General features: G+C 39.2%; 1 protein-coding gene across 2 annotated transcripts in view; it reads right to left on the bottom strand.

Moving 5' to 3' along the window:
* LOC117292309 (fibrillin-2-like) overlaps positions 1-26,203 on the bottom strand; it is a 117,101-nt gene that overhangs the window by 23,520 nt on the left and 67,378 nt on the right. The window contains exons 37-58 of one of the 2 annotated variants that reach the window (XM_033774330.1): positions 23,324-23,437; positions 22,569-22,682; positions 22,045-22,158; positions 20,604-20,717; positions 19,612-19,722; positions 18,740-18,853; positions 17,530-17,643; positions 16,411-16,524; positions 15,808-15,877; positions 15,622-15,665; positions 14,788-14,901; positions 9,217-9,330; positions 8,056-8,169; positions 6,901-7,011; positions 6,493-6,606; positions 5,576-5,689; positions 4,686-4,799; positions 4,206-4,319; positions 3,269-3,382; positions 2,675-2,788; positions 1,670-1,783; positions 740-853 (exon numbers count right to left, since the gene is read on the bottom strand). In XM_033774330.1, the coding sequence (XP_033630221.1) occupies positions 740-853; positions 1,670-1,783; positions 2,675-2,788; positions 3,269-3,382; positions 4,206-4,319; positions 4,686-4,799; positions 5,576-5,689; positions 6,493-6,606; positions 6,901-7,011; positions 8,056-8,169; positions 9,217-9,330; positions 14,788-14,901; positions 15,622-15,665; positions 15,808-15,877; positions 16,411-16,524; positions 17,530-17,643; positions 18,740-18,853; positions 19,612-19,722; positions 20,604-20,717; positions 22,045-22,158; positions 22,569-22,682; positions 23,324-23,437 (2,388 nt within the window). Of the gene's footprint in view, positions 1-739; positions 854-1,669; positions 1,784-2,674; positions 2,789-3,268; positions 3,383-4,205; positions 4,320-4,685; positions 4,800-5,575; positions 5,690-6,492; positions 6,607-6,900; positions 7,012-8,055; positions 8,170-9,216; positions 9,331-14,787; positions 14,902-15,621; positions 15,736-15,807; positions 15,878-16,410; positions 16,525-17,529; positions 17,644-18,739; positions 18,854-19,611; positions 19,723-20,603; positions 20,718-22,044; positions 22,159-22,568; positions 22,683-23,323; positions 23,438-26,203 lie in introns of both variants that reach the window. The other variant, XM_033774329.1, reaches the window with a different exon arrangement.

Genomic DNA, 26,203 nt, shown 5'->3' with positions numbered 1-26,203 from the left:
AATATGAAAATAATTTTAAGGAATCAGTTCTGCAAATTAATACATTCTAGAGGGCACTTGATTATGTCATAATGTAATTTTTTTTCAAGGCGAAGCATACATTTGGTTTTTGGAACCGTTCGGTTGTTTTAATCCTATCTAAGAGTAGGTGTATAAAAGAAAACTAACATGTTGAAATTTCATCTCAAAAAGTTTGTTGTGTTTTTGAGATATCGCAAAAAAACCAAAACAGGTGCCTGAATGAAGAATAATCCAAAAGAAGTAAAGACAATTTGACGCTTCTCAGATTCAAATTTCCGCGCATAAAAACAATTTGTCCTTTTTTAAATGTTTCTCAAAATGCTTTATATAGATCGAAAGCTGCTGAAGGCTTCTAACCATAAGTTTTAAGAGGGATTACCAAATGGCCATTTTATAGTAAAGCTAGTGGAGACAGACTAGGGCCCAATTTCATAGAGCTGCTAAGTACACAAATTTGCTTAGCAAAGGTATAACAAAACAATTGTTGCACGCTGTGACTGGGGTCCATGGGTTTTGTACACCCTCGAGGGAAAATGGCACCCTCGGCTTCGCCTTGGGTTCCATTTTCCCCCTCGAGTGTACAAAACGCCATGGACCCCGTCACAGCGTGCAACGATTGTATAATGGCCAACCCTAGCGCTCGAAAGGCTTTTTCATACAAAATATCAACATCTACCCTTGCAGTTATTTATATGAGTAAATACATCCTGGTCCTTACCAGTTGCACAGTTGGTACCGGTGTAGCCATCGGGGCAGGAGCAGCTGTAGGCATTAATGCTATCACGACAACGTCCGCCATTCAAACATGGACTGCTTGAACATTCATCAATATCTTAATAGAGAAGAGAGAGAGAGAGACAGACGGCAAACTGTATTAAACTCACATAATATAAATAATAATAGGGGTTTCTTACACGGCGCTTATACCCGTCACTCAGTGACACACAAGGCGCTTTAGCACACAGGGTTTTCCTGCATGGTATTTAGGACTACGTTTTGAATTATGAGACCTACTCCTTTTCCATAGCATCATGTAATAGTTTACAAGGTGCTGTGGCACAATATGCTGCTAATCAAACCAGGAATACTATATCACTCAACTATCGTGATCCCTGCTCGCTCCCTCCTCGCCGCGCACATTCAGATCGTCCTATACAACAACACTACATTCTCCAGAACACAGTGAGAGCAAAGTCGGTGTGATGGGGGGTATTATTAGCAACGTCCAGTCCCTGACTTATAAACAGCCTCCTTTGTGTCTGAATCATTTTGTCGTTCTTTTGCTTGAATTATTTTTTCCCAATGAAGCACACACACGGCCTGGGTCCAACTCCATGGTCCAACTCAATCGCCTTAGAACTGGCTGCAGGGGCCTTGATGCCTTGTTCCTCCGTAGCATTGGAGCTTACCAACTCAAATGTGTGTCCGTGTGGCAGGCCACAGCCCATCAGCCACATCATTCATGACTGCCGTGACTTCAGAACAACAAAGGGCGAGCAGGGACTCAGAGGTCTCGATGAGGATACCATCAAGTGGCTTAAAGTCACTAAATTACCGATTTGACTTTATTTAATGTTCACCTTGATCCAGAGATTAAACGAAAAAACAAGACACGACCTTCTCTGAAAACTTATTTTCACAAACTCACCAATTTCACAGTTGTTTCCGGTGTATCCAGGACGGCAGAAACAAGAGTAGGCATTGACCAGGTTGTTACACGTTGCACCGTTACGGCAAGGATTGCTGGCACACTCGTTGATGTCTACAGGAACAAGAAAAGAAAAAAATGAAAAAAAATTAACATATTGCCTTCTCACACTGGGTGAGTTCGATTAGCATCCCTGGGTCGACAGGTCGACCCCGGTACATTCAAATAGCTTTGATGTCATTCCAGGGGCTCTTTGGGCCAGCCCCAAGTGCCCTGCTTGTGGAGTGGGTCACTTGGGGGCTGGCCCAAGGTGCATGACGCCACCACGAGAGGGTGAGTGGTCGTTCGAATAGCTCTTGTCAGGGGCTCACCCGAGTGAGTACCGCCCGGGTCAACCCGGGGTGGGTCAACCCGGGGAAGTGAATCGTATGAACCCACTGTATCTGTAGGATTTGAAACTTTGCTTGATGGAAATACGATATAGAAAGAATTGCGGAAACACCGAAGTTTTGATCATATGCTCTGATCGTCTTCTGGAGAAAAGCACATTGTACCTCTTATCCCCGGTGAGTACAGCCCTGGGGAGGCCCCAGAACTTTTTTTAACCCCACGGTTACCCCGGCAAACTTAAAAAAACTTGTGACACTGAAAAATATGATTCATTACTCACAGTTCATTTGTTCTTTTATACACAGAGCGCTGACATGTTTGTGTAGACAATAATTTACAGCCAATGTTAAGCCTGGTTCATATATCCTGCGAATGCGAAGTACACAAATGTAGAAACAAATTTTGACGCCACAAATTCGCAACAAAAAGTTGGCCAAAGTTAACTTGTGCTAATACTCCTGGGAAACATTTGCTGGGGCGAAAAAACAGCTTTGTGACGTCAAAATACAATTGCATTCGCAATCGCAGGATGTACATGTATGAACCAGGCTTAACATATCAATGCACATTTGCAACTTTTCGTTGGGCCTTAATTATAGCGGCTTTAGGACTTACCAAGATCACAGTTGGCACTGGTCCATCCTGCTACACATGCACACCGGTAACCATTAATCTCATCGAAGCATGTAGCACCGTTGGCACAGGGCCCACTGGAACACTCATTGGTATCTGGCAAACACAATCAAAATAATAATAATATTAGTGGCTTCTTATATAGATGATTTTTGGGGTTGAACAAAGAATTGACTAGAGTGGGATTCAAACCAACGACCTCCGGATTAACGTGCCGGCGCTCTACCAACTGAGCTATCTAGCCCTATATTGGCGGTGTCCCTATTTTGTCAATATCTTTGTTCGGGGGTGCCAGTCAGAGGCCATACAACCGTTAACTGCCGTTTAGCCAGGGATCACACCCAAATTACGATACAACCTGGGAAGCGGCAGCTAGGGGATCACCTTAAAGGGATGCGACTTTTTGTTTCAATTCTTTGTTTAACCCCAAAAACCATTTCAAAATTTACCCAGTCAGTTTCCCTTGTGGTCTATACTGATATACACATATTTTGGCTGGGGTTTAAAAAAAAACCACGGATTTCAGGTTAAAAACGGAGAAATCACATCCATGAGAAAATAAAACTCATGACATACTTGTCTGGCAGTTGACTCCCATAAATCCTAGAGGGCAGACGCACTGGTAGGAATTAACCTCATCTATACACACTCCTCCATTCTGACATGGCCGACTGAAACACTCATTGATATCTGAAACAAATCAACATCAATTCAAACATTGTAAGCATCCATAAAACATGAAAATTTGTTTTTCAGCATGCATTCTTACAACAAAAAACACTTAGAGATATATTTGTAAAATCAATAAAAATTGTAAAAAGTATATAAAAAGCTAGGCCTAACAATGCAAACTACACAGAGACACAATTTATTTTACAACCATCGAAAAACACAAGGGTGATGACCAACAAATAAAAACCATTAAAAGGAAAGCAGCAGTAATCCAGGACCAGCTTGAACGAAACTTACAACAAGTGATCTGCTGAAATTCATTTGAAAAGTTTATAATCAACATAGAATTTGAGTTTGACTGTGATTAAACAGACTCTAATTGTAAGGAAAAACATTTTTTTTAATACCCTTATCCTATGCTTTTCTGAAAGATTTGCAAAAAACCCTGTTACGTCATCACTTATGTTACGGCATATGTGGGAGCTCCATTTTGTATAACAACACAACCTACATGTAGGTAACTAATGACGCCAAAGTGTTGTCATTTTGAGGCATGCCGCCAACCATGCCAATGGCGGAAGTGAAGCTTGGTTTTCAAAACCTTGAGGTTTGGGCATTATTTTTTTTATTGACAATTATGACAAATTCAGGCGTGTCAATTCATCAAAAATACAATCAAATGATAAACAAACACCAATATAAACAAGTTAAAAAGCATTCCTGCTAAACAAATGTTTTAAAAAATAATTATTTTTTAGATGAGAGTGACCTTAAACAGCCATTGTGATCACTCTTTTATTCTTGAGAAAATTCCTTCAATAAAGTAGATTAACTTGCAAACCTTCTTCACAACGGGAACCAGTGAAGCCTGGTACGCAGGTACAAGAGTAGGAATTGACATTGTCTACGCATGTGGCTCCGTTAAAGCAGGGGCTACTTCCACACTCATTGAAATCTGCCGAGAGAAAATAGCAAATGAAAAACAAAAAAAACAGTTAGAGAAATTCACAAAACTAAGTGATTTGATTTTTGGTTTCCAGCCGCGTCAAGCGCCCAGTTTATCAATGCAGCCATGCTGTTTACTAACCAATAAGGCAACAAGTTTTGTGAAATCTGCGCGTGCTGCACGTCGTTCTTGCGCCAAACGCATGGCTGTGTGTTCCAAATTGGCCGTAAATTTCCAATTTCATCATTTGGGAACTAGCTATAACTGGCTGTTATGTTTCTTTGAACGGAAAAGGGGAGGGCAAGAAAACTGGAAGGGTGGATGAGGGGGAAGAGAGGGAAGGGGGGGTGGGCACAACTGGACATCCACACTTACTTGTCTGGCAGAAATCTCCCACATATCCAGCTGCACAAATGCAGCGGAAGAGGTTGACAAAGTCCTGGCAGACACCACCGTTGGCGCATGGGTTGCTGGCACATTCATCGATATCTATAAATCAAGAATAAAATGTTTTATTTCTAAAGTATTGATTACTCAGTCTATTGGTTAGCGCCCTATAAGGGTATTAATTTGTCGCTCTCGGCTACCAACATCAGCAACATTGATAAACAGTTCTTACGATCGGCAAGGGTTACCGCACTGGACACTATTGGTTAGCATAAAAACCTACTAGGTAACAAGCAATAGAGAGCTGTTGATAGTATAAAAACAGTGTGAGAAATGGCTCCCTCTTATATAATGTAGTTTTCTCACTCAAATAATAAAAGACTTCAGGCCTGAAGCCTTTTTCAAGGCATAATGTATGAAAGAACACAAATTTGTGCAACAAAGCTGTTTTTCCCCATTATTATCTCGCAACTTTGACGACCAATTGAGTTCCAATTTTCACAGGTTTGTTATTTTGTGCATATGTTGAGATACACAAAGTGAGAAGACTGGTCTTTGACAATGGACCCTTCCCATGAAATATGCTAATCACATTCACGCATGCCTACAGACCCTGTTGGTTGGCAAACGCGCAATCGTGTCTGCGTCACGCACCCATTAGCCGTGTACAAAACACAGCGCGATGTTACCTCATTTTGCCAACCAAAACGTTAGTGCGCACGCGCATGTGCAATTTACATATTTCATGGGAAGGGTCTATTACCAATAGTGTCCAGTGTCTTTAATGGTTAAGTCTATTTTAATTGAACACAACTACCAAAAAAACATCGGCGGAAGTGAATTTCTAATAAATGGAACTGATTTTCAGCACAGCGTACCTATTTCACAGTTGGTGCCAGTAAATCCGACATTGCAGTTACATTGGTATGAGTTGATTCCATCGATGCAGGTTGCTCCGTTCAGACACGGGTTACTGCCACACTCATTCACGTCTGAATTGAAAGCAAGTTTAGAAAAGAAGCATTAACACAATACTAATAATAATAAACCATTCTTATATAGCGCATATCACTGCGAGGTCATGCGCTGTAAAAGCAAATCAACAATTGTACAAAGAGAACAGATGTTTTTTAACTCGGTTTTGAATTGTTCAGATGTCTCAGCCTGTGTGACAACCTCTGGAAGACTGAACATTCCATAACTGAACTGCTGCATATTGGAAAGAGCGGGAACTGTACGACTTGGTTTTGATAACAGGGGGAGTCAGCAGGGATTTATTTGAAGATCGCAGATTTCTGGTTGTTTACAGGGTTTAAAGATAATGACAGTGGAAAGCTTCCCTTCAAATATTACTTACTGAGGTGCTGTAGTTTTTGAGAAATGAGTAAAACAATGTAATGAAAATACGTTTGTAAATGCTTAAAATAATTTTGGTCTCATAAGAGGAAAATTATTTTCATGACACTGTTTTACTCATTACCCAAAAACTACAGCACCTCAGCACGTAATATTTTCAGGGAAGCTTTCTACTATCATTATCTTCAAACTGTGTAAGTTTAGTGTAAATCTGTGGACATTGTGTTTTTTGTCCAACAAAAAGTACATACACCCTTTAAGCTTTGAAGATAAACAGGGGCATTACCATGGATACATTGATACTAAGTCAGAACCAAAATTTTAAAAATCAATTCTAGCCCGTATTGGTAGCCAATGTAAATCCTTAAGAATGGGTGTGATGGGATTCCTGAGTGCGATTTCTGGTGCTAAGTCTGGCCGCTGAATTTTGTATACTTACTGACTTCACAGAGCACTCCGATAAACCCAGCAGCACATGTACATGTGAAGGAATTGATTCCGTCATTACAGACGCCTCCATTGGCACAAGGGTTGCTGCTACACTCATCAATATCTATAAACAAATCAATCATAATATTGTTATCATTCATTCAATTATTTTATTTCCACATCAATGCAAAAAAATAAGAAGCGGAGGTATATTCTTTATAGTACCTTAACAAGTAGATAAGAATAAACAAATACGTGAAGGGGATTTAAGAAGCAAGCTTTACGAATGCGAACCCCTCTTACTTGTACTCCAAGTTAAATCTACTTGAAGAGCTACAATGTATCAATTCTTTTTTGGGGGAAAGAAACCCTGGAACTACGGGTAAAAAACAGAGAAATCACTACCCTGATTACTTACTGATGTCGCACACGGTACCAGTATAACCAGGGAAACAGGCACAGGTGAATGCGCTTATTCCGTCGTCGCAGACGCCGTTTACGCAGGGGTTACTGTCACACTCGTTGATATCTGTCAAGGGAAACAAAATCAGACCATTAGTGGTTTTATGAAACCCAGCCCGGCATTCATAGCTGACATGTACTGTTTTGAATCAAAATTAAGTTTGTGTTCAAACAAGCAATTTGCAAGTTAGATAATCACAAAGTGGAAGTGTCTGGTGTTTCTGATCAGCAGAGTGTGGGTTCGAATCCCAAGCCAGGACTCTTGTGTCCTTAAGCAAGACACTAAAACCATTGCTTCGTCCTTCGGATGGGACGTAAAGCCATTGGTCCTATGTGTTGTGAACGCATGTGAGAGAGCCCAGTGCACTTATCGAAAAGAGAAGGGGTTTTCCCCGCTGTTCTTGGCTGTAGCTGCTGTATGCGCCGTCGCACACTGTAAATCCTTATAAGGTGCTAAATAATTGGGTCTCAAAATTCATCACGGCATTAACCTTTCTTTCTGAAAGTTTGTATATACTCAGCGCCTTGAGTACCTTGTTTGGTAGATACGTGCGCTATATAAGACTTTGATATTATTATTATTATTATTATTATTAAAGTTTTGTACAATGACTTGCAAATAATAGACACAAGATACTGCTTACAGTTGAAAAGGAATACCGCCAACATACATAGAGCTGGATAGCTCAGTTGACAGAGCGGGGCGCACTTTCAACCGGAGGTTGATTCGAATCCCGCTCTAGTCAATTTGTCTTTGTTCAACCCAAATACATTTGACCTCCTCACACTTCAACCAGTTTCAGTGGCAAATGGTTCGGGGCAAGCCTTTGTATAGCAACCTCCAGATGAGCAAACCCTGGTACCATTGAGCCATACACATCCATTCAGAATTGTGTATGGGTGTCCACTGTTTCTTACATAACTACACAGAAGCTTTCCGATTCACATGGCATAGCAACTGTCTCTACAGTCTGAAGAATTCTAACGGGTCCTTTAAAGGTCTTAATGTCCAGAATGGATATGATGTCTGTGGTGGTAATGTGTCCCAGTCTTTAATAACTGTCACTAGGTAAAAAAAAAAAGGCGCATTGGGCCCAGATGAGGGACTTACTGAATTGACAACGGACACCATTGAAGCCAGAGACGCAGGAACAGGAATAGCCATTGATGAGATCAGTACACCCGGCGTTGTTGATACACGGCTGACTGGCACACTCGTCGATATCTAGGAATCAAAGATAGATAGACCACTTAGAAATACAATCAACGAAAAAGATCGTCAATAAGTATAAAGGATAATACTATTCCCAGCAGAACTAGCTTTGGGCGAGTCTTTGAACCTATACAGTCGCAATTAACTTCGAAGCTCCATAGAAATTGAACACCCATTGACGTCTGGTAAGCAGCGTCCCTCTGGCGGACATCCAGGAAAATTTGCTACCCAGACACAATAACCAAAGACACAAATCTCAATCTAAACGAGACCCAACAACTCATGAGGGATAAAGCAACCTGGCACCATTTCATCAAAGCTGCTTCTACTATTCCGTCTAAGGACGTAGGATGAGGATGAAGCAGTGCAAAAAAAATGGAAAAAGTTAGTTTTTTGATAACGTTATTTTCCTTTTGTAGGGACCGAGTGTGCCGACCCATATAAAAACAGCATTTGTTTCAGTTATTTGGCTTCAGTGAAAGTTTATGTGTGAACAAATTGAGCGCAGCCAAAATCAGTTTTACTTGCAATTTAAGCAATACAGGTGCGGACTGTACGGCATGCGTTGGTGTGATTAGATTGGCATACTCAACCACAGGTAAAGGAATGAAATAAATTGTCCAGTGACGAGCGGTTACCATGTTTGAAGAGCAATGATCATTCTTTGGAATTGTTCTCTATCAGAGTCTATATTATTAAATAGAAAAACTATAAAAATAATAAAGCCCTGTTCATATTTCCGGCGAGTGCGAATGCGATGCGAATTTGACTCTTTTTTTTGGCTGCGATATTCGCAGGAGAGTTGAGCACAATCAGAAAATTCAACTGCTGCGAATTATTCGTTGCGAATTATTCGTTGCGAATTATTCATTGCGAATTTGTATTGCATTCGCAGGAAGTACATGTATGAACTGGGCTTAATAATGAATAAATAAATATTCTTATTATATCAATCACTGATTTCACAGTTGAAGGGTCAATATAATTATTATAATGAAATAGATAAATAAACAATAAAATAATAACAGTAATAATGAAAAAAAAAAATATACTACTCACTGATTTCACAGTTGACACCCTCCCAGCCTGGTTGGCAGTTACACGTGTACCTGGCTACTTGGTCTGTACAGACACCTCCATTTTGGCAAGGATTGCTGGAACATTCATCAATATCTGTTCAGAGGTGATAGAAAGACAACAAAGCTGCCGGTTAGAGACTGATTATAAGCATTTGCAAAAAAATGGGTAAACAACTCATATATAATAAGTTTATTACCTAAATAAATGGTGCATGAAAGGGTTAAAGGCAGGAAAATGCATCAAGTGTCACAAAAATGCGTTCTTTTTAAATAGTGCTGTAAGGTTGCCTCGAGTTACTTGTAAAAATTGTCCGGTTTGGCATTTTTTTGTTTAATAAGGAATGGTGTATAAAAATACAGAAACTGCAGCAAAACTTATAAGCTGAACTATGTGTACAAAACAAAGATTGGTTTATACAGTTCATTTTAAATGAATCTGGTTTTTAAAACAAAGATTTAAAAAAAGAAAGAATTGTGGCCCTTGAACAAGAGTGAATCAAAACGATTTACAGTGCATTCAAATAAATTGACTTCAAAAAAGGGTAGACCAACCAGCAGCAATAGACCGATCAATTAAGGTCTGCCCCATTCATGCCATTGGGTATTGACCAATCACAACCCACTGCACAACCCCGCGTATGCTTGGCGCGCGGCAGAGTTGTGCAGAATGACATTGGAGAAGCCCACGTGTTCTTGCTCACACGTGCGCCATGGGCGGAGCCTAATGGATCGGTGTATTCCACAAATAAAACAATGTGGCATGATAAAAAAAAATGACATTTTGGGGAATTTAATAAAGATAAATAAAACATGGAGGATTAAATTTCAGGCATCCATGTTTTCCCACCACTGGCTAAAACAAAAAGGCAAAAAATGACGACTGCACCATCAACAAAATGTGGACAAAACCTGTGTGGTAAGATGGACAATTAAAGACATTTTATGTGCGGACGACAAACACAACAATGGGTTTATATGTTGGGGATGATTGTGTTAAAAACAAAACAAACAAATGATTGACAAGACAGGTTGAGGTTAAAAATGGTCACAACCACATTTTGAATGATTCGAGTATAAGAGCAACTATATATAAATATTGATAGTGAACTTGCGGGTACAACCATGGGTTAAAACTCTTTTGAGGGAGTGGTGGCTCTGAGAAGAGACGGTTTGGTCTCGACGTTTCGAACAGTGTACTCTGCTCGTCTTCAGGAGAATTCAAGTAGAGTTTGGAGTATAGTTTCCACACTTGCCTTTCACATTTTACACAAACAAAACGTTGGTGAAAATCTTCAGGCAAATACCACACAATATGCAAGAGCTTGAATTTGATCGTAGGATCGAGGCCAGTGGTTTTAGTGTTAGGAGGTCTTGTGTGTTCAAATTCAATATCTCAATCAAAATTGTTTTATTTTATATTAAAATCAAATTCTGATAAATATCTTTTTGAATATTTTCAGTATCAAAGTCTACTTACCACAGAGACAAATGAGATTAATTTTCTCTTACATAACAAAAACCCCCTCACCTTGACCACAATTGTTGTTTTTAAAACAACCATAACTACATAAAGGTTTTTTTTTGTTTTAAAACTGTGATGTCAAATTGATTCTGGTTTTGTGAAAACAATTCTAGTCCAGTTAAAATTACGAGCTGCAAGACCTTGTGAATTTCTCCCACACATTTGAGCCCTGTCACTTGTATGCATGGCCCCTTTCTCCATTGTTGCAACTTTCGAGTCAGTATCCAGCAAAGCTGGATACCCAACTTGATGAGTTTGTTGAGTCAAGTCAAATCGTTTTGTTCTTTGAAACTGAGCTATCTAGCCCTATAATGGCGGTGTCCCTTTTTTTGTCAATATCTTTGTTCGGGGCACGTTAATTCGGAGGTCGTTGGTTCGAATCCCACTCTAGTCAATTCTTTGTTCAACCCCAAAAATCATTTGTCTAAAAAGCAATAGAAAGGTGTGTACACTTCTGCAAACCATTGGCAAACAAAGACATACATTGTTAATATTAGGTCAAACAACAGCAGAGAATGATCAACATCATGAAGGAAAAGAATATAGAAAGGATTAAAGAGATTAAGAGAATTAAAAACAGAAGAAGGTTGGGTGAGGTAGGGAGGGAGGGTAACTTACTTTAAGCCTACTAAGCTAACTAAAGTATTACTTAAAGCTCATAGAAATAATGTAAAAGTTAAGGAAAGCGGTACCATAATTCCCTAAACACTAAAGATCTCTTTCAACTAAAGTCATCACTAACTTGGTTGCTTTCAAATCCACTTACCCTCACTGATCTACGAGTGTTTGTACCACTAAAATATTATATCAACAGCATCTGACATGACAAAATACAATTTTTGAAACCCAGTCGGTTTTTTGTTACCCGTTTGTTTTGTCTCCACATTTGAAGTTTGTCTGTCTAGCTGTCTTCTACAAGCCTTGGCTTAAACTGACCGCCTCATACCCTTTTTTATTTTGGTCTACATATATTAACTCTCTCTCATCTATCTTCTGTGCTTATCATTTCACTTAGCTATGCAATATTATGCTATATTTTGAGAAGAGTCGTATAGAATAAATGTTGACCCTCAATTGAAATGAACTTTAAAAATATTATTTTACTTGAATGGAATAAACTTACGTCAATTTACTGGCTTATTCTCATCGAATCTGATAAATCTCTCCAGTGATCGATAACTTACACTGCTGGATCCGTATCATGCACTCCCGAAGAGTCAATGTTTCATGGAGGTAGACTACCTCCATGATGTATTTAAGCAACTCTCTATCTGTATTTTGAACACACTTCTTTTTCAAAGAGTAAAAATAGACGGCAACATAAAAAAAATAACAATTCACAACAAAGACGTTTTGTAAAAATGAAGAACATGCTGAAGCACGTTCCTATACGTCGTAGTACAGCAAAGTCTTTGGGAAAACTTTATGCAAGCACACAATTTTTTGACGAATGGCTAAATTCATCCAGTTTTCATAAGGAAGTCAATCACATTTACATTTAAAATAAAACATCAAGGAAAAAATAGACTCCTGTATTGACAATAAAGGTTATGAATACAGCTAAAACTATGATAGGGGAAGGGTGTGGTGTGGAAGACAGAGAACAGCAACAGGGTTCGACAATCTTCAAATACAACACTCAATTAACACATTCTTTTAAGCAGCATTTGTTAATGGTATGCTACAACACTGTTTTTCTGTTTGCCACAAAAAATACCAACACAAATCTTGTTATGCCAACTCGCCTACAATCCAGGGCAAAACTTCATAGAGCTGCTTATGCAAACAAAGTATGCTTGCCAGACTAATGATGTAACCAGCTAAACTACCATGCCACATGTACAACTTGTGAGTGGTATGCTGCTCATTTCTGCTAAGCAGAATATTACGAAGCAGTATTTTCTGCTCAAAGCACCTTTAAGAAATTTGGCCCCGGTCAAAAATTTCAAACAGCTGCTTAAGCAAAAAGAAGTAGCTAAGTACAACAAGCTAAGTACAGTGTGTTTGCTGGTTCCCAATATATCTTTCGCTGGTTGTGAGGCAATAACAGGTACCAGTTTACCATGGCCTGCCGGCGATCTCAGATTCGTGCCGCGCCGCTCATTGGTTCGTGTGCAAACCTGCACGTATACAGTACACAGTACACAGTACACATGGTGCAAACACGTGCATTGTTTTTTCAGTAGACTTTCAAAAGTCTCCACACGTGTTATCTTTGCTGCAGCAGCAAGCGCATTACACGAAAACATTATTGAACCGTACCACTATAAACGAAGCAAGGAATGAGGCAAGTTTATACATCTGTCGCTGCTGCTGCATGCATGCGCGATGCCAGGAAGACAACAAGCCGTAAATTGGGCCAGCTGCTGGACGGCAATTTATTGTTTAGGTGCCGGTATTTCATGAACGACGTGTGGGGATCCGCGATAATAACAATTACAAAGGTAAACTGACATTGTCTGACTAGAGAAGAGGGATTAGAGAAATCCAAATGTATACCCCCAAAAACCTACCCCCCTGAATTTTATAGCAAATTCACATCGAACTCGGAGACCACAATTTTGAAAGGAAAAAAACCAGAATTCCGGTTTGAACCGGAAGATTCTCATGCCTGTTACATGTGCGTAGAAGACAAGACAATATTTATAAGCAATATTTTTTGCTTAAGCAGCTCTATGAAATCCTGCTTATTTTTGCTCAGCAGAGAATACTTTGGCATTATTTTTCTGCTTAAGCAAGCTCTTTGAAATCGGCCCTGATACGCACCACACACGCTCAACCTCGAGATGCTGAAAGTGGGTGGGGGCGACAATCCTTGCGCAATCCCTGTACTTTGTGTAAATTTGACAGTAGAATTTTAGTGTGGGGGATGTGCATGTAAACAACATGCTGTAGCATGTCCTTAACTGCAGTCTAGCTGCAGCCATTATCACAGTGGTTGGTACTTGAGTGGAATATTTCACCGTTAACTGCTTCTCTCCACACAGGAGTGTTAATTGCAATGAGCTGCTTGTGGTTGGTAAATTTGCACAGGATTTATACAAAGCAGGCCTTCATTTAGAGCGACTGAAGTAAAGAAACATTATGGAAACGGTAATTACTAGAAGAACAAATAAATAAAATTTAGTCTCAATATGAAAAGCTCATTGGTTGAAAAGTTCAAGAGGCTATTAATTTTAGTCAGATTTGTTTGCAACTTTCAAAGGGTTGTTTTTAATGGAAACGTATTTATGAAAAGGGACAAAGGTAAAAATTCTATAATCAAATAAACTACTTTTTCATCCTTTGTGAATAAAAATAGCATCTCATTTATTCAGGTGATCTGAGGGAGATATTGCTTTTTGTAACAATGAGCGAAAAAGTGGCCGTCGGATACCGAAATGTTTCATAAAGAGTGTTGACTCGGTTTTAAAACGGGTATTTAAAACCTTGCATAGTCGCAGCAGTGCACTAATGGACTGAGCCAAGAGAAAGTTTCTTAATGAGGTGGCAAGGTCCATTATCACACAGTGAGGTGTTTTATAACATGGCCGCGACCCAGCAAAGTTTTTAACTGCCAGTTAAGACCTTAATTATTATCAAATCTCTTCAAGTAGTAGTTGCCAGAAAAACACATAGAGACAAGAACTTGGCAAAGTAATGCAACATAACAGAGTCCTCCTGCAACATGAAAGAAACACTAGTGGAAAAAGGGGCACATCATCTAAACAAATCTGGCTGAAAAAACACACAACTACAAACAAACAAACAAACAAACAAACAAACAAACAAACAAACAAACAAACAAACAAACAAACAAACAAACAAACAAACAAACAAACAAACAAACAAACACCCCCAACAAACATCAAATAACTTTCAATAATAAGGTATAAAGTCACATCAACTTTTGCTCTTTTCAAAATGAAAAATGGCCTTGCCCTTCTTTAAATATGAAATTCCAGGCCTGAATTGATAGTCACTTATAGATCGGTAAATGAAACCATGGTATGAATAAGAAAATACAAGATTAAAAAAGTCAGATCTTACCAATTTCACAAAGGATGCCATTGAAGCCAGCCTGGCACTGGCAGGTGAATCTGTTGATGAGGTCCGTGCATCCACCTCCGTTACGGCAAGGATTACTGCCACACTCATTGATATCTGCAATTGAAAATCCCAACATTTATAGCGTTGGGATTGAATCTTTGGCCGTGTCCGAAACGACGACTTCGGCTACAGCTACGTCTAGATCAGCGCGTCTACCAGTGTTGAAGAATAGGCAGACGCGCGCGATCTAGCCGTAGCTCTAGCCGAAGTCGCCGTTTCGGACACGGCCTGAGTTTCCCTACACCCTTTATCATGCTGCCTCCATCTTGGTCATGTTCCTCACATCGAATGACAATAATGCATGCTAACTATCATCTTGCAATTAGGAACCAAACTATTTTGTTTGTCTAGCCTCGGTTTAGGAACATTGATATCAATGGGAGAAATTCAAGATGGCTGCACCGGGATAAGGGTCTATAGCCTACCTGGGTTGTCCCCATGAACACGCTAGTGCATCAGGCTGATACGCGCCACTTGTGTGCCGATACGGCACAACCTGGGCGGATGGTATAGAAAATACATGTAGGCTGGGACTACTACTTTAGCTTATAAGATCGTGATTAACTGTACTACTGCGGAGTCAGTTCTTAAATTGGTCTCAACGTTTCAACTAGCTTGCTCTAGTCATCGACAGAAGACCTTTGAGAAAGACTCTGCTATGGTTGAATTGTCAAGTCGTTAATTAATTTTTGCATTTATACCAAATAGGTCCTTTTGGCTGGTAAGCAGTTTGCAATGGCTAATGGCAAATTACATTTTCTCAGAACTACTTACCGATACCGCAGAAGGTTCCCCGGTAGCCTGCAGCACAAACGCATGTGAATCCATTGACTTGGTCATTACATGTCGCTCCATTCAGACATGGGTTACTGCTACACTCGTTGATATCTAGCAAGTCAAATCAAATCAAATCAGATCAGATCAAAGCAGATCTATTCAAATCTAAATCTAAAAACGCATGTGAATCCATTGACTTGGTCATTACATGTCGCTCCATTCAGACATGGGTTACTGCTACACTCATTGATATCTAGCAAATCAAATCAAATCAAATCAAATCAGATCAGATCAAATCAGATCTAGTCAAATCTAAATCTAAAAACGCACGTGAATCCATTGACTTGGTCATTACATGTCGCTCCATTCAGATGCGGGTTACTGCTACACTCATTGATATCTAGCAAATCCACCAAGTGAGATACACCAAGTGACAAGACTGGTCTTTGACAATTACCAGTAGTGTCCAGTGTCTTTAACATATTTGATGAGAAATAAATAATCTAACTTCGCGTTTGGAGTGTATCGCTCAGTGAGCGTTTTACTCATTTTTATTTTGGCATCGATGCAATGCAAACTTTGTAATCGGTTTTTCACTTTTCTCTCGTGACCAAGACGGCCGATTGTCAGTTTATGTACATGTATGTGGTACATTACATACACTGCCAGCAACTGTTTTGTTAGCAAAAACCAATTATGTAATGTTCCTTTAATAGAGCTTTCCAGTCAAAGCCGAAACACAAGTTGTCTGTAAAGATGTAATTTATCGGGAACTACCAATCTTACCGATTTCACAGTTGACTCCAGAATAACCGCCCGAACATTGGCACAGATAGGAGTTGATACGATCTGAGCATCTACCTCCATTAAGACATGGAGAACTAGCACACTCATCAATATCTGTAAACAACAACAAAAAATCATTTACAGAACAGATCAAACCAAAAATTTGTGAATTTACTGCATGTAAACAACTTTGTCCCAGACGGTACTTTTATTCTCAATATTCATAGTTTTTTTTTAAATTGTAAACTACCAGAATCCGTCTTTTACCAAGTTTGTATTTTAAAATGCGCATTTGAGCTTTTATACATGGTACATGTAGTTTTAATTTGTTCGCATATTTTTTATACTGTCAGCCATGTTCTATTAATGTCCATTATAGTGTCCTTTTAAAATTGTCAGGTTTTAAATTTACTTTTTTCTTTTAAATTCATCAGGAGTACTACTTTATTTTTTCCTTTCTTTTATCATTCTTTTTTTTGTACTTTGCATTTCTACCTGTGAAATGAATAAATGAATGAATGAATATCCGCTGGTTGTCCTGCGGCCGATTTCACGAAACGATACGATTTGTCCTATCTCGAGTTAGGATGAGTATTAAAGGCAGTGGACACGTTTGGTCATTTCTCGAAAAAATTATTAGCATAAAACCTTACTTGGTAACAAGTAATGGGGAGAGGTTGATAGTATAAAACATTGCGAAAAACGGCTCCCTCTGAAGTATTGTAATTTTCCACGAATTTGATTTAGAGACCTCAAGTTTAGAATTTGAGGTCTCGAAATTAAGCATCGGAAAGCACACAACTCCGTGTGACAAGGGTGTTTTTCTTCTTTCATAGTTATCTCGCAACTCCGACGACCAATCAAGCTCAAATTTTCACAGGTTTGTTATTTTATGCATATGCTGAGATACACCAAGTGGAGAAGACTGGTCTTTGACAATTACCAATAGTGTCCACTGTCTTTAACTCGTCCTAATTTAGGATGGGTTCAATGCAAATGTATACAAAACTTAACTTGTTATAAGCCCTAAGACTAATTCTAAGTAAGGAAGAGTTTAGTGAAATCGACGGCTGGACGAATGTTTAAAAGGTCCATGAACAAAGTAATAAAACAACTTACCGAATTGGCAGTTAACTCCGGTATAGCCTGCTGTGCAGAGACAACTGTAGGAGTTGATTTGATCAAAACAGGTAGAGCCAAACCGACAAGGGCTGCTAGCACACTCATTTATATCTGTGTGTCAGGACAAACAAAGTAGTCAGACAGAGCTTGAATTTGGGGAAAAAAATCCACAACAATGAAGGGCTTAAATGGTGTTTGAAGCTTTGCATGGTGTGGACAATAAGAGCAAAAACATGAATAGTAAACTTGCGGGTGCAACCATGTGAGAATATCTTTGTGTGAGTGATGAGTTTCTCCTGAAGACGAGCCGAGTATACTGTTCGAAACGGCAAGACCAAACCGGCTCTTTTCAGAGCCAGCACTCCATCAAAAGAGATTGTACACATGGTTGTACCCGCAAGTTTACTATTCATATTTTTATTTAAAGTTGCTCTCAATGAAGGGCTTGTAGCCCAAAACTTTTACTGTGAATTTGTCACAGGACCGTAATCAAAATTAGTGAGGTAATATTATTCAAAATCAAAAGACCGCCGGACTTTTCCTGTCGTAAGATTACTGGTATGATGCTAAAATCACTGGCCACGAGCCTGTGGTCCAGTGTTTATTTCGAGCCCTGTCAGCACTCATTCTGCGGGAGTGATGTTAATAACGAGAAGTCCCCTCGATCCACTAAAGGAAAAGTAGTAGTCCAGGCCAATTTTCTACCTTCCGCCCAGGTAGCGGTTAAAAGCAGGCAACAAGTTTTTTCCCTTATACTTCTGTACTGATTCCCTTAAAAACCCATTATTTACTCTCCATTCATAAATACCTCAGACAGTTTCGCTATTCCTATTGGTGGAGAGCGCGTTACGTGGGGGTGTTTAAACGGTTGATAATGACCAGCTGGAGCTGTTTCTAACGAGTTGTTTTCGTATACGTTTAAATGCATACTACGCCTACGAATCCATGTCCCAAAACTGTCTCATACAGTCATAAAAATGCAATACGCATACAGAGCTCAAGGACGTCGGAAAACGGATAAGTTTGACAGAGTTTCTTACTTTATAACGCCTTTTAATAAAAGAAGCATTTATGAATGGGAATAAAAGAGTAGTGACTTGTTCTTAAACTATCATTTAAAACCTTGCAGGGTTGTTGGCCAAGTAATAGGCCTGAGCCGAAAAGAATTCGTTGCTACCCTTTTATTCCCTTATTAATTAGTTCTTACCTATTTCACAGTTTAAACCTGTGTATCCTGCCACACAGTTACATGCATATCCATTGATACCATCAACGCAGGTTCCTCCAAACTGGCAGGGAAAGCTTGAACATTCGTTAATGTCTGAAAAAAATAGATAAGTTGACTTTTCTTAGAGCACTTTAAGAAAAAAAGCAAATATTTCTACTAAGCAGAATTTAGCAACGAACCATTTGCTAAAAATCTTTCTTAGTTCAACCCTAAACTATTTAACAGGTTATATCATATGTTACTAATAATAATAACCAGTTTTTATATAACGCTTTTCACACCTCTCAGTGCCTCAAAGCGCTTCAAACATTATTACCCCTGGTCACTGGGCCATGTTCATTCCTGAAACCATCTCAGCTCTCTGGGATGTACATTACATGTACACAACTTTAAATGGGCTACATGTACTACATGTAAGCTAAATCATTTACAAGAACCATCTCTGCCCTCATTTAGGTACCCATTTACCCCCGAGTGGAGAGAAGCAATTATAGTTAAGCAAATATCTCTTTAAACTTCACCCACCAAACCTAACTAGAGTCTACACTTCAACAGATACCACCACCCTCCCCTGGATACCAACCATCTCATCCCAACGTATCCCCTAGTCCTCCTAAACTTTATCATGCCCGTCTCAGCCCAACACTCCTATCTTCAACTTGCTCAGGGACACAAGTGTCACGACCAGGATTCGAACCCACACTCTACTGAACAGAATCACCAGAGCTTGAGTTTGATGCTCTTATCCGCTCAGTCGAAACACCCCAATGTTGCAATTAAAACACCAAACAATAGCGTGAAGTTCCAAAAAAAAGTACATTTGTAGTTATTGTTGACATAAATGCACTTACTTATCTGACAGTTGACTCCCTGGTATCCAGCAAAACAGGCACATTCATAGCCATTGACTAGATCAGAGCACACACCATTGAGGCAAGGGTTACCAGCACAATCATCAATATCTAAAGGAGAAAAATAACAAAAAGATACAATGACCATCCCAAAAATATAAAATAAAACTGTTTGTATTTGTCGATTTATCAATGACAAGAAGTCCCCTTAATCCACTAGGCAAAAGTTGTAGCCACGGCCATTTCCCTACCTTCAGCCCAGGTAGTAGTAAATAAGTTTTTCAGAACTAAGTGGTCTCCCAAGTTCTGAAATCTACTTCTCGGCAAGTTCTTAAAGAACAAAATCTACACAGCCAATCGTACAGTAATGTGTAAATTTTTTTTGGGATAAATGTTGGCCAAGACTTCAATGTTTCGAACAGTAGTGTGCTCATCTTCAGAGTAATGCTGAACTGCTGTTTAAAGTGCAGCAGTGTTATATGAGAATGGTGTTGGTACAATCATGTTTAAAGACACAGGACGCTATTGGTAATTGTCAAAGACCAGTCTTATCACTTGGTGTATCTCAACATATATGCATAAAACAAACCTGTGAAAATTTGAGCTCAATTGGTCGTCGAAGTTGCGAGATAATAATGAAAGAAAAAACAACCTTGTCACACGAAATTGTGTGCTCTCAGATGCTTGATTTCGAGACCACAAAATTTAAATCTGAGGTCTCGAAATCGAATTCGTGGAAAATGACTTCTGTCTCAAAAACTGTGTTACTTCAGAGGGAGCCGTTTCTTACAATGTTTTATACTATCAACAGCTCTCCATTGCTTATTACCAAGTAAGTTTTTAAGGTAACAATTATTTTGAGTAATTACCAATAGTGTCCAGTGCCTATACATGTAAGTGTTCTAAGTTTGTTAGCGGGTGAGCTCTGAAAACCTTCTTTTTTAAAAGAAATTAAAAGAAATTGATAAAATATGAAAATTGATAATTCTTACTGATCTCGCAGCGGGGTCCTGTGTAACCTTCGACACAGTTACAGGTGTAGGAATTAATACCATCGACACAACTGCCTTGGTTGAAACATGGGCTACTCTGACACTCATTGACGTCTATAAAAAGAAGAAGGAAAAAACAAATCGTTGGCAATTTTCAAATGTCCGATAGACAGCAGCCCAATCTTGATCCCCCCAAACAAGGCGGTCAGATTGGTGTTATTGTCTGCGGACACAAACAATCACAAGAGGGTGTTGACTTGGTTGGAAGTTGAACCGAAGTGAGGGTCCCACACAAATGCAGTGTGACGACCCTGTTGTTTCACGTTAACTGCCCCTGGGCCCAATTTCATGGCTCTGCTTACCACCACCGATTTCTGCGCTTTTAATCACGATTCCCAGCTTACATAAACGTGCAAGCGCCGAATTTCTGCGCTAGCCTTGTAAGCGTAGAATGCCTAGTACATGGAGTGTGCACATGCAGAAGCCAAAATTCGTCGCTAACCCGTGAAATACGCTTGCCGAAAGCACAGAATTCCCTGCTTCCGCACAATAAGCAGAGCCATGAAATTGGGCCCAGATTGGTTGAAGAAGAGTGCCCTGCCAATTTGCAACAAGGAACCCAAGGAAAGCCCTGGGCCAAAATGTGCATGGTGGTCATGAAAAGACCATTGGACAGGGTTAAGCAAGCCCACCCCACATGACAAAACTAGCCAAGGTGGCACCACAACGGTTGTGTGTGTCCATATTATCTGTGAGTAATCTTTCCTTGCCTTCCATTAGTTAAACCTTGATTCAACTCCCACTGGTGGCAATATGTGGATTGGGTTTACAGTCCCTACCTGACTGTGTGGGTTTCCCTAGAATAATTCACTGGGGTTTTCCTTCAATATCTGAAAACTGAAACTTCCTTCATTGTCTTCTCTCTGTGGGGTTCGTTGTTACTATAGTGATTAAGTATGGTTTTTTCGGAGTCAATGGCTGCACAACCAGGATTGATAAATGAAATGAACAATGTAAATGAAAACATTGAGAAAATGAGACTTTTGCAAAGATTGAAACTAAACATTTTTTTGAATGCAAGTTTGCCCAAAACAAGGCTAAAAGCCACTCTAGGCAAAGGGCTACAGGGAAGAAAACATAGAAATGCAGAAACTCAGTGGAGCTGAAGGTAGAAATTGATATTCCTCTTAAAAGATGGCAGATCATAGAATGAAGGTAAACATGCACCAGGCAAGGAGTTCCAAAGAGATGCAGTACGAGGGAAAAAGCTACTGGAGTAGCTCTTTGTTCTACATCTCGGCACAGCCACAGTATAAGGATGAGAACAAGCAGAAAGCCTGGTCCGCGCTCAAACACCCTGACAGGAGGAACAAGGTTGCATAGACTGGTGGAACATTTACCATGGAAATATCTGTAAAACAGAGAGAGGCTGAGTACTCACTAATTTCACAGCGATCACCAGTGTATCCAGCAATACAGACACAGCTATAGCGATTGACTAGGTCAATACACTGTCCACTATTCAAACACGGATTGCTACCACACTCATCAATGTCTGTAAAATAAAAAAAAACATCAAGAAATTGTAAGCACATGTGACAAAAGGATCACTTAAAGGAACATTTCAGAAGTGGTAAGAAAACAACTTGTATAAGATCACAGATTTACACGATCTAATGATGATGATAGTAGAAAACATCCCTTGAAACATTTCTGTCTGAAGTGTCACTAATTTTCCCGTTTGGACTTTATCGCTCAGTGAGCGCTGTTTTGTTTATATTTTTGTTAAATCGTGTCAGGTCGGTTTTTCAGTATTTTCTCGCGACCCCGATGGTCGATCGATCTCAATAATCTATAGGTCTGTCAGCTTATGAATACAATGGGTTTACATAAAGTGCTTAGACTGCAAGCAACTGTTTTGTTAGCAGTAAAGTCCCTTTAATGTCTGAAATGGTTGCTGCTTACCAATGCTACACGTAACGCCAGTGAAACCTGCTGAGCATGAGCAGGAGTAACCATTAATCTGATCGGTACATGTGCCTCCATTCTGGCAAGGGCTGCTGGCACACTCATTGTTATCTAGCAAAAACAACACAACAAATCAAGTAATTTATTTCATACCATGAATAACATGTAATTCAACAGATGTTTAACTTGCATCGGGGATAAAGAATAGTATTGTGGGTTTTTACTCTGTACATCGATAGCACTTGTAGTGATGTAGTAAACGCTACATTATAAAGAACGATTGACGTACAATGTAGAGTTAAGTCACCCAAGCGTGCTGGTGGCTGGTCTGTGCAAGCAATCTTGAGTCAGCTGCTAAACATGTAAGACGTACATGTATGTCCTCTACACCTTTATGTAGCCAGGAGTGGATTTCACAAAGAGTTAGGACAAGTCTTATCTTGAGTTAGGACCAGTTACTCGTCCTAACTTTAGGACTATCCATGCAATTTGTATATCTCCTAAGACTAGTCCTAAGTTAGGACTAGAACTAACTCTTTGTGAAATCGACCCCAGGACCCAGGACTCACCCAATAGCCAGCGCTATACATGTGTACTACACACTGTATACTCAGTACTTTCCCCCCCGAGTGCCCAACAAATAAAACAAAACAGAAATGCAGTTTGGGGCCCTTGTGACACCCAATCCATCTTTAAGAAATAACAATGAACTGCTTAAAATAAAACCAAAAATCAATATTTCTAGCCCTTACTGATTTCACAGACCAGTCCCCTGTAGCCAGGAGTACAGTCACAGACGAATCCGTTGATCTCATCCCGACATTGTCCTCCATTCTGACAAGGATTGCTGCTACACTCATCAATATCTGAAAAACAAACCAAATCATAAAATGATATTCTTACATCTGGTAAAGGCTCCAGAGACGAGATCTATAGGAACAAAATTGGAGGATATGAGTTCAAGATTTTCTCTTTTTTTTCCATTAAAGTCAGTGGACACTGTTGGTAGTTACTCAAAATAATTGTTAGCATAAAACCTTACTTAGTAATGAGTAATGGGGAGCTGTTAGTAGTATAAAACACTGTGCGAAACGGCTCCCTCTGAAGTGACAAAGTTTTCGACGAATTTGATTTTTAGACTTCAGAATCAGACTTTGAAGCATCTGAAATTATCTTCTTCTTCCATTATTATCTTGCATCTTTGATGACCAATCAAGCTCAAATTTTCACAGGTTTGCTATTTTATGCATATGTTGAGATACAGCAAGTGAGAATACTGGTTTTTGACAATTACCAATAGTGTCCAGTGTCTTTAAAGGAGGACTGTCCTTATCTTTTTTGATCGCGCCTCAAGATATTCATCGCCCGACCATTCGCCTTTCTCAGGCTATTTAAGAACAACTTTCCCAATTTTTCTGAGGGTCAAAAAGTCAGAATCAGACTTAAAGGGGAAGAATATTATGCTTGGTATTAAGTTGAGTTGTCAATAATGCCACAGTGGTTAGTATATTGTGACATTAAACTTTGCTTGGCAATTAAGATTGATACACAGTTAAAGTTCAATCTTATAGCTCTTCGTGAAAGCTGCCCCTGGACTATAACATAAAACAAGTGCATAAGGAATAACCCGCCTGGGTAGTAGTGTCAAACATGAACAAAAACAAAACAGACAGGTGTTAGGTAATTTGGTTTCAAGACGTGCAAGACAGTACAATACAATTCAGCAAAAAAATAAAATAATGATAGAAGGCATTTCAAAGGAGCTTCGTCAAAAATCTAAATTTAAAGGAACATTACAGAATTGGTTTTGCCAACGAAACATTTGCTGGCAGTGCAAGTATTTTATGTAATCCACCATATACATAAACTGACAAACCTGTAGAAGTTTGAGATCGATCGGCCATCTGGGCCACGAGAGAATAGTGAAAATCGATTGCACATTTTGCATGACATCAATGCAAAAAATAAATGAACAAAACGCTTACTAAGCGGTAGACTGTAAACGCAAAATTAGACTGTTTATTTCTCATCAAATATGACATTTCAGACAGAAATACATAATTTCAAGGGATGTTTTCTACTATCATCATCATTAGACCGTGTAAGTTTGATGTAAATCTGTGATCTTCATGACTTTGTTTCTGTCGGACCAATTCTGTAACGTTCCTCTAAAAAAAAACATCGACCTGTGATTTGAGGGGTTAAGAAATATAGACAAAAACATACCATAAATAAATTGATAGTTCTCGGTCATCAACAAGTATAAAATTTGAATGGCTGAACTTGTAACTGTTCCTTTATAACTCTTTTAGAGAGTATCAATTGTGTACAATCATCTCCTAATGTCCTTGCTATGAATAATATTGTTGACATAATTATTATCCAGCGAAAATGACAAGATACAGAAAAGTGGTTCCGTTTTTAATAACACAGGTTTAAACGGGAAGCATTACAAAATGTCAACTCGGGTCATATTGAAGTTTTGGTTTTTGAGTGGAAGTAGGAACTGTAACATCTTTTGGCTATGCGGCTGCTTTTGGCATTTCATACAAGTTGCTTCGGTACAAGTTGCGCTCAACCAAACACATGAAAACGCTTAACCGATGACCAATGTTTCTGGTTGGTGTCGCCAAAACACACTCAAGGACAAATGCTTGTACCAACTGTACACCACTTAACAACAAAAAAACCTGTACATGTACATGTATATGCAGGAGCTACATGTAGTGTAGCCAGATCACAAGTCAGTATATGAAGAAACTTGAAAAGAAACAAGACAGTGGTGATGTCAGAGAGGGTGATAGTAGTAGAGACAGAAGAAGGAAGGGGTGTGGGTAGAGGGAGGAATGTTTTACATAGGAGTTCAATCACGGAAGCTTGAAGCTTAAAACGTACTGGTGATAATTTAAAGGGGCAAGGTCGTCACGACCAAAGTACATGTTAGGCCTTTGGGTGTGCTGGCTGTACATGGAGTTATGAATTCTCACCCACTGGTGTACACACGCTTTTCATAGATACAGAGGAAGAGCTTGCGTACAGTATGAGTGCTAGTTCATGAGTCAATGTGAAGGCACAGGCCTACTCTGATCTTGATAACCAAGGTCGAAATTCCAGTTGAACCTAGTTAAACTGGGTTTAACTGGAACTAGTTGAAATCAGTTGATTAAACTAGTTATAAACACAGTTAAAACCAGTTGGTTTAATATGGAAAATGGACAGAAACCAACTAGTTTATAATTTCAACCTAGTTGAACACAGTTAAACCTAGTCCAAACCAGTTGGTTAATATGGAAAATGGACGAGTTTGGTCACTTTCCAGTTGAACCAGTTGACCCCAGTTAACTAGGTTCAACTGGAATTTTGACCTGGGAACACAGCCCCATTTTAAGTCAAGTAACTACTGACACAAGGAAAATTTCTTAGAGTTACATTGTGTACATGTATTTAAATGGAGTTTAGAAATCAAAGATCATGTTTAATGTTAAATAGATCAATAGAGCTTGTTTAAGTATCGGCACAAAATTTGTGTTTTTGGAAGACATAGTAAAATTCCAAGTATTTCCCTTTCCGTTACATCACATTAACAAGAAATAATTAACCTAAGAAAAAGTTGCTGTGTGATAGTTTTTTCT

The sequence above is a fragment of the Asterias rubens genome, chromosome 7 (genome assembly GCF_902459465.1).
Source record: "Asterias rubens chromosome 7, eAstRub1.3, whole genome shotgun sequence".
NCBI classification, from domain to species: Eukaryota; Metazoa; Echinodermata; class Asteroidea; order Forcipulatida; family Asteriidae; genus Asterias; species Asterias rubens.
This window is presented reverse-complemented; position numbering and strand designations above follow the sequence as displayed.